Genomic DNA, 12042 nt, shown 5'->3' on the forward strand with positions numbered 1-12042 from the left:
ATAATTTGAGAGTAATAATAAATGTTGTTTAGTTATTAATTAATTTTAAATTAAAAATTATACTAAATTAATCTATCATTTTTAGTGGGTATATATTTATTGCACTATCTACCTTTAATAAATGGAATTATATTAAAGTAAATGAATTCGTGAATTAATAATTTTTTTTCAATACTAAATTAAAAAAATTAGTTATTATTTCATTAAAAAAAATACATCATTAATAATTAAATTTAATTAATTAAAGACCCTGTGGCAAAGACTTATATACTAAGAAAAAACTATTGGACAATCATAATTCGTGTTGCCGACTGAAATGTGTGATGAGGGTACTATGCTGAAATGATGTGTGCAAATGTGTTGTCTTCCGCCTATGCTATTATTTTATTTATAATAATGTTAAGTGCTAAGTGTGCAGCAATGTCCATTCATTATCTCCCATCTATTAAACTTGGCTTACAAAGGCTGCAACACTGGAAGCCAAATGGAACTGATACATGATTCACCACTCACCACCACCACCTTCTCTTTCAAAATGAAATGCGCCACGTGAAAAAAATAAAAAAATAAAACAAACAAACCAACTGACTCATTTTAAAGCCACTAATTAATTTATACATTTCTTTTTCATACAATAAATATTGGGGGACACATGTATTAATAAATCATCCATTATCGGTGGGCATTTCGGGGTGGAGGAGGGAGAAAACAAACCATGGTTTTTTTGAAATGGGAAAACAAACCATGGTTATAGTCTTTAATAAATGATTATAGTTACGGTAGTTTTGTTTATTTAGCGATTAAAATGCCAAATATAATGCATTACACGCCTAATATTTTCTTTGTTTTCAATTTTACTTTCCTTTTGCAATTGGCATTATCAACATCAATGAAAAAAAAAAAAACCCACTTTTTTGCTTAATTCAGCCACGCACTACAATATCTCCTCCATAATAACTTTGAAAGAAAGCGGAAAACAAATTAACCCCAAGTAATTCTAATTCTTGACTTGAAAGCATACGCCACTTGAATTCTTAATTCTCTTGTATAAAACCTTAACCCTTTTACGCAAGCTACATGCTATATATACCCAACTATTTTTCTAAGTCACACTCTCATTAAAATTACAAACGGCAGTTTGAACCCATCACAAGCCACCCACATATTCATATTCCAAAATGGGGGTTGCATTGCGGCGAGCTCTCCGGTCAACTTTTCTCTTCCTGGTGCTCTTAGTAGTCCGTTGTACTCCACCAGATGATCACATCAAATGCGTTTCAAAAAACACCAACTGCACTATCACTAACTCTTATGGGACTTTTCCTGATCGAAGCATATGCCAAGCAGCAAACGCAGCGTATCCCACCACAGAGGAAGAGCTAATTTCACTGGTAGCCAGTGCAACCAAGGCAAAAAGGAAGATGAAGGTGGCCACTCGTTACTCACATAGCATCCCTAAGTTAGTTTGTCCAGATGGTTCAGATGGGTTACTCATAAGCACCAACTACCTGAATCGTGTATTGGAGATTGACCTTAACTCCATGAGAATGAGTGTAGAGAGCGGTGTCACACAGAGGCAGCTTATTGACGAAGCTGCCAAGGCAGGGCTCGCATTGCCTTACGCTCCGTATTGGTGGGGTTTAACCATCGGTGGGCTATTAAGCACGGGTGCCCATGGAAGCACGTTATGGGGTAAAGGGAGTTCGGTTCATGACTATGTGGTGGAGCTGACGATGGTTAGCCCCGGTGGGCCTGAAGATGGGTTCGTTAAAGTGCGAAGGCTCGACGAGAGTAACAGTGAACTGAATGCTGCCAAGGTCTCTCTGGGAGTTCTTGGAGTTATTTCAAAGGTACGTTTTCTTCGGGCATAAGTTGGTGTTTGGCTTCTTCACGGTGGAATTACATTTCTTGTCGTTAACAAAGCAATCGTAAGAAGAAATTCTTTGATAATGATTAATTGATGTCCGAATTGGCCTTTTATTTTATTTGGGCATATGTCATTTTGGGTATGATTTTTTCCTTAGCTGTCATATCACAAGTAGGAAAGCAATTGTAGTGGTCAAATTCCAGTTCATTTTAAAAAAATAAATTGAATTTTAGTCAGTTTAATTAATTTCTAATTTTTTTTAAAAAAAATAATTATTTGAATCGAAAGCAGTGATAGATTCGAACCGGGATTTAATAATTATTTTATGAAAGATTAATTAATTGATGAACTTAGTAATTTCTTAAATGAACCTCAACGCCAAAATTCGAACGGTGAGCTTATATTGGGTTTTAATTTTTCACTAAGAATCGAAAATAGAAAAATTAATTAACTTTTAAATAAAAAAATCTCAATTACAATATTAATTAATATTTTAATTCTCTAATCTATATTTGTCAAAATAATAATTTAATTAGTATATGTAATTTAGTTTGAAATTATTTTAATTTTATACAATAAATACATATATATTTATAAAAAATTCTTACATACACTAAATATATATATATCACATCAATAAATAAATAATAAATAAATTTTATATTTAATCATATTTTATAAATCGAGTACACACATGGACCAATTACATGCGAAAAGAGGATATGCAACAGAGAATTAGATTCAAGGATAATTTGTTATAAGAAAGTTATAAAAGGGCAGCTGCCCATTTGGGTGATCTCATGCTTCTGTGGAATTTATTTTATTTGCTCCTACAAACAGAAAGCAACATTTATCAATGGCTTTTTGTTATATTTTCTTTTTCTATTAACAAATTTCTTTTGGCTGCCTCTTCTTCTTGATTTTAGTTTAAATGGTTTCATGTTGTTGTTTTGTTTTAAGGCTTTCGGTTTTGTTTGAACTTGATTCATTTCTTCTCTCATAAGCTGCAAACAAAGAAATTAAATTTTAAATCTTTCGGATGAAGGCTTGATAAAAAGACACAACTCAAGCCGTACTCAGAATTGCAAAAATAAATTCTGCTTTGCATGATCTTTATTTATATAGATCAAATCCTTAACCTAATTAGTTTATTAAGAAATTGACCATTTTTTATATTTAAAAAAAAAGAAATCAATTATGAGAAGCAAGGTCGTCTTTGCGAATGGCATGTTTTGTTGCTGAATCTAAATGTTAATGGGAATTATTGCATCTAATTATAATTTATAATTATTACTTGCCATCCCAAATATTTACACAGTAAAAAGGCAAACGCTAAAAATAGACTTGGTTTTTGAATGATAATGAAATTTTGTGTACAGGTTACTTTGCAATTACAGCCTCTTTTCAAGCGATCTATAACTTACGTGGTTAAGAATGACTTAGATTTGGGAGATGAAGCAGCAAGCTTTGGGCGTCAACATGAGTTTGCAGACATAACATGGTACCCCAGTCAACATAAGGCTGTCTATCGAGTTGACGATCGCATTTCTTCTAACATTTCTGGAAATGGTCTCTATAACTTCATCCCTTTTCGCTCTACACTTTCTGTTGGTCTGGCTCTTGTTAGAACCACAGGTTATCTCATCTTTCCATACTTTTCTTTTTTTTATTTCCTTCTCCAACCACCATATCTAATATTATTATTATTATTATTATTATTTCTAGCAGAGGAAAATCAAGAATCTCTGAGTGATGCTGAAGGAAAGTGCATTAGTGCAAAGCTAAGCACAACTACGCTTCTGACTTCAGCTTATGGATTAACAAACAATGGTATTATTTTCACGGGATATCCTGTAATTGGATATCATAACCGCCTCCAATCATCAGGGACTTGTCTTGACAGTCCTGAAGATGGATTGCTGACGGCTTGTCCATGGGACACCAGAGTTAAGGGTGAGTATTTTCTCCAAACCACGTTCAGTGTCAGCTTGTCAGTCGTCAAGAACTTCATCCAAGACGTGCAACAGCTGGTTAATTTGGAGCCTAAAGGGCTGTGCGTCCTAGAACAATACAACGGTATCCTCATGCGATATGTTAAAGCATCAAGCGCCTACTTGGGCAAGCAAGAAGATGCAATAGACTTTGATATCACATATTATCGAAGCAAAGACCCCAAGAACCCTAGGCTTTATGAAGATATACTGGAGGAAATAGAGCAACTAGCACTGTTTAAATACGGGGCGTTGCCACATTGGGGAAAGAATCGGAACCTTGCATTTGTTGGAGCTGTGAATAAATATGCAAATGCTGGGGAGTTTTTGAGGGTTAAGCAGATGTATGATCCAACTGGGCTCTTTTCTAATGAGTGGACAGGTCAAGTGCTTGGGCTTAAAGGCAATGTGACCATAGTAAAGGAGGGTTGTGCACTGGAAGGATTGTGTATATGCTCGGAGGACATTCATTGTTCCCCAAGCAAGGGCTATTTCTGTAGGCCTGGCAAAATTTATGAGAAGGCAAGGGTTTGCAGTTTTATCGGCAAGAAGAAGCTATTGTGATAATCTGGGGCAGTAGATAGATCGATGGACTGGCTGCTGCTCGTCACTTATGGGGTCACAAGCAAATGTTTTGGCCTTTTACAATCTAAGGTATCCAAGCATCTGCTGCTGCTGCTGCAAACGTACCAAAGAAAAGAAAACAGACATATGTACAACTTTTATTGTTTGAATGAACTGTTAGAATAATAACCAAAAATATTTTATTTCTTGAGTTAATTTAAAAGGGAAATTATTATTCTTTTTCGGATTTGGGCAACGAGAGAATGTAACATGTCTCAATTTTATTCAATAAAACAATATAGATTTGGTTTGATGTTCTTCGTACTTCAAAACTCAGCCATGAATCCATCTTTACACGATTTAGCCTTTACTTTGGGAAAGCGAATTTAATTTACCATTGTAATCTTATATATGGTATTTTTAAATTGACGAGTATAAATACTTGAACACAAGTAAAAGTGTTTTATTTTTGTTGTAAAATTAAAAAATTCTCTCTAAATTTATTTAGATGTCTATTTAAATACAATTTAAATGAAATTAGTTCAATCGCTTATATTTTAAAAGTATTGATATTGTTGAAATTAAATTCATAACATAGTCAGAATGGAGCAGCATTGGGATTGGTTAAAACTGCAAGAAAAGAAATATGACAGTCATTCCGACACTCAAGTCAGTAAGTTGAATAAAAGGACGAGTATAATGTTTAGAACTCAAGAGTAGTGGTGTGAGAGAATAGTGTACCTTTGCCTTTATGATTGTTTTTTATATATATACTTTAAGAAGATGGTAATAAATATAGCATTTCCTGATAATACGACGATAATGTGGCCGGCTCATTGGTAAGAGATCTTCACCGGTTAATTGATCAGAAATCCCGTGATCATAGGCGTAAAGAAGATATGCTGGATTGTAGCTATTTAATAGTAACTTTCTTATGGAAACTCGCCCTGAAGTTGAGAGGGCAAGTCTGTCTGACTTGAGGCTGACCTGTCTTAAAACGCCCGGACCTTCCTTTCTACAAGTGGGACTGCGTATTGGTTTATTAAATCCTTGCCACGTGACTCTGTCTTATGGTGACAGCTCACTGCCTACTTTGGGTGATTGTTGTATGACATCAGAGGTCCCCACACTAGTCTTTGATTCTTTAAATTCGAAGGTGTCAGTTGTCTTCATGATTTAGGACATGTGGCTTGTTTGTCCGACCTGAGCGTACGATGTCCTTACTTTCTTCTTACTTGCCCTGTCGACCAGTCAGGTCCGAGATCTTGTAAAAATTGGTCTAAGTTATATAATAATGTCTTGACAAGTTTTCGAGCATTTTCTAGCCCTTGCGAGCTCCTTTCACTTGAGCTTCCGGGCATTTTTTCAGCTTGATAGCTTTCGGGCATTCTCAAACCTTGACTAGCTTCCAAGTATTTTTCTAGCCCTTGCGAGCTCCTTAGCATTTTTCAGCCCTTGTGAACTCCTTGGCCTTTTCCAGCCTTGTTGAGTTTCTGAGCATTTTCCAGCTCTAACGAGTTTCTAGACATTTTCGACCTCTTGCGAGCTCCTTGTCCTTTTCTAGTCTTGACGAGCTTCCGGATATTTTTTAGTCCTTATCCTAGCCTTGACATGTCCCTCAGCTAGCCCTGTAATACCCGGCTAAACTCCGGTGTTGGAATTTTAACTCTCTGACAGAATTCAGAATCTCGAAAATCGAAAATTTTAGAAGGGTAAAATAGAATTTTATAAAATGAATTTGAAGCTTTTTTGAGGTATTAAAAAAAAAAAAGAAGATTTTCAAACATCAAGGTTCGGCCGCCGAATATAAGCTAGCAGACCAAGCTATAAAAAGGGCCTCAACCCGATTTTGAGAGAAAATTTTCTCTCTTCTTTTGGATAAAGCTAAGTCTAAGATGCTTTGGTGATTTTACTTGAGTTTTTTTTTTTCAAATCCTTTATAAATTCTTGAATTTTACCTTTTATTTTGAAGAATCGAGCTTTAATTTTCGAGTTCTAACTTTTGGGATCTTCGGAACTCATCCATTCTTCTCCAAAATCTCTTTATTGTTGTTGCGGTTGTGTGTCTTTCAAGAGGTAAGTTGACTTTCTCAAAACTCTTTGATTTTTGGCCCAAATGTGAGTTGTGTATGTAGATTAAGTTGCTGAAATGAGAATGCATACAAAGTTTATGTCTTTTTCTCTATTTTTGTTTTGAATCTTAAATGCTGATGTACTATAAGTTCTTGCATGTTATTTTTTAGGAGTCTTCTAGTTGCTTAGAGGCTCTTAAGTTGTTTTAGAGTGTTTGTGAGCTGTTGCATGTAAGTTGAAAGCGTTTTGGTGGTTGTTGGCTAAGGCAGAATCAGGTTCTGTCTTGCTGAAGAATTCAGGTTCGGCCGCTAAAGGTAGGTTTGACCCTCGAACCTGCCTATGAAGATGCATTTTGGCCGTCTAACCTGCCTCTGAAGGTTTGACTTTCGGATCTCTAAGGAGACTTTAGGCCGCTGAAGGTCTCTTGTCCATCCTTTTTCAGCTTGGTTCTACATGCTTTCTTATATGTTTATAGAGGTTTTTTGGGGTAGTTTTAAGTGTTATAAATGTTATATTTGGTCCCTCATTTAAGTCTATCTATATAGGATCGGATTTGGGAGACCGTAGAGGTTTGCAGTGAGATAACTGCTTCAGAACTAGGCATGCGTCAGCCAGAAGTGAGTAAAACTAAACTGAACTATTATTTTAAAGAAATCAAATATTTTAAGTATGCTCATGCATCACGAATGCTATGTATATATAATTAGGTTGCTGATAGCGGTTGTCGAAGCCGTAAAAAATAAACCTATTATCAATCAACAAATAAATTTGCAGATAGTGGCAATAGGGTCGAACCACAGGGAATTGACACCAAAGATTTTCCTAATAATGACTAGGTAAATAGCAAGTAAATAAAAGAGTGGGGTTTTGATTTGATGATTAAAATTAAATAGCAAAAGAAAGCAATAATTTAAATAGATGAGAATTTCAATGAGAAAAAGATTATAGCTGAAGTGTGAGTCTTAATTCAGTTTGTTCAGAATTGATCCTTGATTTTTAAAGACTCCTATTTGATTTCAATAAATCAGTTTTGGTTGTGGAAGACGCTTCTCACAATCCAAATTCCTCCTTAGTTCTAGTTTGATTAGGAAACGTTCGCTAATCAAACACTAATCAACAAGTTGCCAAGGAACGTCCTTGGGGCATTGTAGCATCGAACAACTGTTGACTGCATTAAGACTTAGAGAAACCCAATTCTATCCTTGCCAACCGCGTGGTCAAGTTTAGATTATGCAACTTGATTAAATGTGTATTTGAACAACCTAAGCAATTACGGACCTAAATCATTCAAACAATATTACTTAAGCAATTTAAAAGCAATGGGCCCTTATTGATTCTAAAAGCAAAGTAATAATTATGGAAAAGATCAGTTTGCATAAATATTGAAACAAACAAGAGTTCAACAATGGAGTATTAAACCTCCCAATTCATCACAAATCTGAATATTCTTAACTTCAACTAGAAAAGGAAGGAAATTAGCCACTCATGGTGGACAAAATACACAAAGAAAAGATGAAAAGAAGAAAAGAGAATTTCTGCAGAGTTTCTGGTGCTGAGAGATGATGCTGAGTTGCTGACCAGATGATGCCCCCTGCTGGTTTGGAGGTTGCTCTTTTATAGCTGAAGAAATCTCTCCTTCTAGGGTTTTGAAATCCTTTTTTAATTTGGCTTGTGATTCCTCTTTTGATGTTGAATTTAATTGCAACTGGAATTCCTTAAGTGAGAAACTCTTTCGTGGCTCTTGGAATTGATTTGGTAGTGATTGAGTTGGATTTGGACTTTTGAAAACTCGAAATTCGGTTTCCAGCTATTTTCCCGCCTCTGCTGTCAACTTCTGCTGTCAAAGTGATTTGCCCAGTTTCTGCGAGTGATTTGGGCAAATCACTGGGCAAATCTGCTCAAATCGCTCTCTGGGATTCAGTCCAGTCTCTGTCTCTGTCGCTGCAAGTGATTTGCCCAGTTTCTTCAAGTGATTTGGGCAAATCACTGGGCAAATCATTTTTGCTGTCATTTTCTGCACTTTTTCTCCAACTCTTCAATTTCTTCATTTTCTACAAAAACATAACAAAAATACAATTTAAGCTAGAAAAATGTGTAAATAAACAGTAAATAATATATTAAAAACATGGCTAAATTATGCTTGGTCAAATACCCCCACACCTAGCTTTTTGCTTGTCTTCAAGCAACAAATAACTTAGCCAATCAAGCCCCCCTTTTCTTTTGAGCCTAAGTACCACTTAATCAGCCCCCCCTAGACTCCTAAATTGAAGTATCACAGTATAGAATACATGCACCAAGGTTGTTTTCTTCTTTTCCTTGTTTCCCCTCACCTACCATGGTCAAGAAAAAGGTTTTTGATTTAATCATGCTTATTCTCTTTATATGAGCTCAATGCAACCTCTAAGAGTGACTTGCCCTTCTTTGAGTGTTTTATTTTATTTTATTCAGCAGCACTTTTTATTCTTGCCTGAAAAAGTCACTAACCTTTTTACGCGAAGGTGCATATTGGTGATACCCACCCCCGGTTACTCAGTCAGTCACTTGTTCAAGTGGCTACTAGCTCTATTCATAGCTTATTTGGCCATTGGAACAGGTTTATGATTTGTGCTTTGTGCTGAGTTTTTTTTTTTTCTTTTTTTCTTTTTTTTTTCTTTTCATGACAGTTTGGGCAAATCACCTCATAGGGAGTTATACTAACTTTTTATTTGCATGTATTTATATTTTTATTTCCCTTGACCAATGCAAATTTAGAGATTCAATTCAAGAAAAGAACTTCCAAAGTGAAGGTAGCACACTATAATTGATTCAATTTAGGCTTAAAGGGGTGGAAAATCAATGGGGTCATGAGATAGGGAGCTCTTTTAACCTTGTTATCTATGCTGAGTAGAGCAAAAGCTAAGTCAAAATTCTGTGTGTGTGTATGCAAAAAGTGAAAAAATGTGTGAAAAAATTTTGGTGTGTGTTTATGGGGCAAAAAGATGCAAAAAGAAATAAAAAGAAAGCAAAAAAATAATGTAAACGGAAAAAAATATAACCTAAACCTAACAGTAAATACCCCCACACCTATCCCAAACATTGTCCTCAATGTTTAAACATAAATATGAAAAAATTAATAAGGAGAAGGAAAGGGACTGCCTGGGATGTGGGTGATTTGAGCAGGTGATTTGGGCAAATCACCCGGCCAAATCACTGGCTGTCATGGTCTGTGGGCAGAAAGTGTGGAACCAGCAGCTGCAACATGCTTTTCATGTGTTGCATCCTGTCTTGAGCCTCCACCGAATGGTCTTGAGGTGCCTTTTATGTCCTCCAAGGTCCACCCAATTGCTTTCTTATGCTTCCTCAACACATCAAGGAGCTTTTCCTCTTCTTCTTGGCTAAGCTGGTTAGAAATAATTACTGGAAGTGTATTTCCAGCCCCCAAGTAGGCATATTTGAGGTGGCTAGGCAAGGGTTTCAGATCTGGTGCTTTCTCTGTCTGCTGGTTTTCTGTCTGCTTGCTGTCTGATTTGCCCAGTGATTTGGGCAAATCACTGGTCAAATCACTTTCTGTTAAGTCTGTCTGCTCACTGATTTGGGCAGATTGTCTGGGTGATTTGGGCAGATCGCTGGGCAAATCACCTGTAACCAGCTGTGAACAGTACTCCATCTGGTCTATCTTGGTGTTGCTGTCCACTTCTTCTCTCCTGCAAAGACCTTCATAAAGTAAGTTTTCTTGATCAAAATCAAAAATTTCTTGACTTAAATCATCAATAACATTAAGGCCATAAACATGAGAAACATCATTGGGAAATTTCATGGCATCATAAACATTAAATTTGATAATTTCCCCTTCAAACTCCATGGTTAGTGTGCCATCATGCACATCAATTTTTGTTCTGGCTGTGCTCAAGAATGGTCTCCCAAGTAGGATGTCAGAGGTGATTTTGCCCTTATCCTCCTCCATGTCAATCACATAAAAATCTGCTGGGAAGACTAGTTGGTCAACTTGTACCAACACATCTTCTAGCACTCCCTTGGGATGGACGATCGATCGGTCAGCCAATTGGATCACAATGCTGGTGCCCTTGAGTGTACCTGCATTCAACAAGTTAAAAATGGAAAGGGGCATGACATTGATTGAAGCCCCAAGGTCACACATGGCCTTCTTTATTCCCACATTGCCTATTTTGCATGAAACCGCGAACATTCCTCTATCCTTGCATTTGGTGGGAAGTTTCCTTTGAATGACAGCTGAGACACACTCCCCCATACTTAGCTTTTCATGTTCAGCAAGTTTCCTCCTATTGGTGCATAGCACTTTGAGAAATTTAGCATACCTTGGTATTTGTTTGATAGCATCAAGTAGAGGTATATTGATTTCCACCTTGCGGAGTGTCTCAAGGATCTCTTTCTCCTCTTTTTCTTTTTGAGATCTTGCAAATCTTTTGGGAAAGGGAGGAGGTACCTTAAATTTCTCTGCTGGTTGTTGTTTCTGCCCTTGACTAGGTTCTGCCTGATCTGGTGATTTGGGCAAATCGTTTGGTAATGTGGGCAAATCACTGCTCTAATCACTTTCTGGCAGATTTTCCTCCATGGCCTGTTTTTGCAATTTTTTAACCCCATTGTCTTGCAACTCTTTTCCACTCCTCAATGTAATGGCACTAACATTTTGTCTTGGATTTATCTCAGTTTGGGAGGGTAGCTTCCCTTGAGACTCAAATTTGCTCATTGAAGTGGCCACTTGGCTCACTTGTTTCTCAAGACTTTGCACAGTATTTGCTAAATTCTTCACAATCTCTTCAAGAGGTGCATTGGGATTCTGAGGTGCAGCTTGAGCTTGATTCCTTTGCTGGTAGCTTGGATATTGATTTCCCCTTGCATAGCTGAAATTTGGATGGTCCCTCCAACCTGGATTATATTGCAGATCTCTTTGGTAGTCATGGTAGTGGTCTGTCCTAGCATAGCCATAGTTCAGATTGTCTCCCCAACCTGTATTGTATGTGTCAAGGTAGGGATTATGTCTTGGCTGTCCATAGAATCCTTCAAATGCATGTGCTTGTTGAAGTTGTTGAACTTGTCGAGCTTGACCATAATTTCTCACAATAGAGGTTAGTTCAGAAATTTGAGAAGAGAGAAAAGACATACTTACCGTAGCCATGCTTGTAAGGTCTTGGCAGTGTGTTCAATTTCTGGATCGTAAAGAAGAGCTTCTTTACGATCAGCCCTGATCATAAAAGGAAAATACGTTAGTTTAAATCAATTCCCCGGCAACGGCGCCAATTTTTGATAGCGGTTGTCGAAGCCGTCAAAAATAAACCTATTATCAATCAACAAATAAATTTGCAGATAGTGGCAATAGGGTCGAACCACAGGGAATTGACACCAAAGATTTTCCTAATAATGACTAGGTAAATAGCAAGTAAATAAAAGAGGGGAGTTTTGATTTGATGATTAAAATTAAATAGCAAAAGAAAGCAATAATTTAAATAGATGAGAATTTCAATGAGAAAAAGATTCTAGCTGAAGTGTGAGTCTTAATTCAGTTTGTTCAGAATTGATCCTTGATTT

General features: G+C 36.5%; 1 protein-coding gene across 1 annotated transcript; it reads left to right on the forward strand.

Annotated features, from left to right (window-relative positions):
* The first annotated feature begins 974 nt into the window (after positions 1 to 974).
* Positions 975 to 4710, forward strand: LOC110615155 (probable L-gulonolactone oxidase 6). Its single transcript, XM_021756878.2, has 3 exons — positions 975 to 1850; positions 3247 to 3502; positions 3596 to 4710. The coding sequence occupies exons 1-3, from the start codon at positions 1179 to 1181 to the stop codon at positions 4420 to 4422; spliced, it is 1755 nt and encodes a 584-aa protein (XP_021612570.1). The 5' UTR covers positions 975 to 1178; the 3' UTR covers positions 4423 to 4710.
* The last annotated feature ends 7332 nt before the right edge of the window (positions 4711 to 12042 follow it).

The sequence above is a fragment of the Manihot esculenta genome, chromosome 5, assembly GCF_001659605.2.
Source record: "Manihot esculenta cultivar AM560-2 chromosome 5, M.esculenta_v8, whole genome shotgun sequence".
In the NCBI taxonomy this organism is placed as follows: domain Eukaryota; kingdom Viridiplantae; phylum Streptophyta; class Magnoliopsida; order Malpighiales; family Euphorbiaceae; genus Manihot; species Manihot esculenta.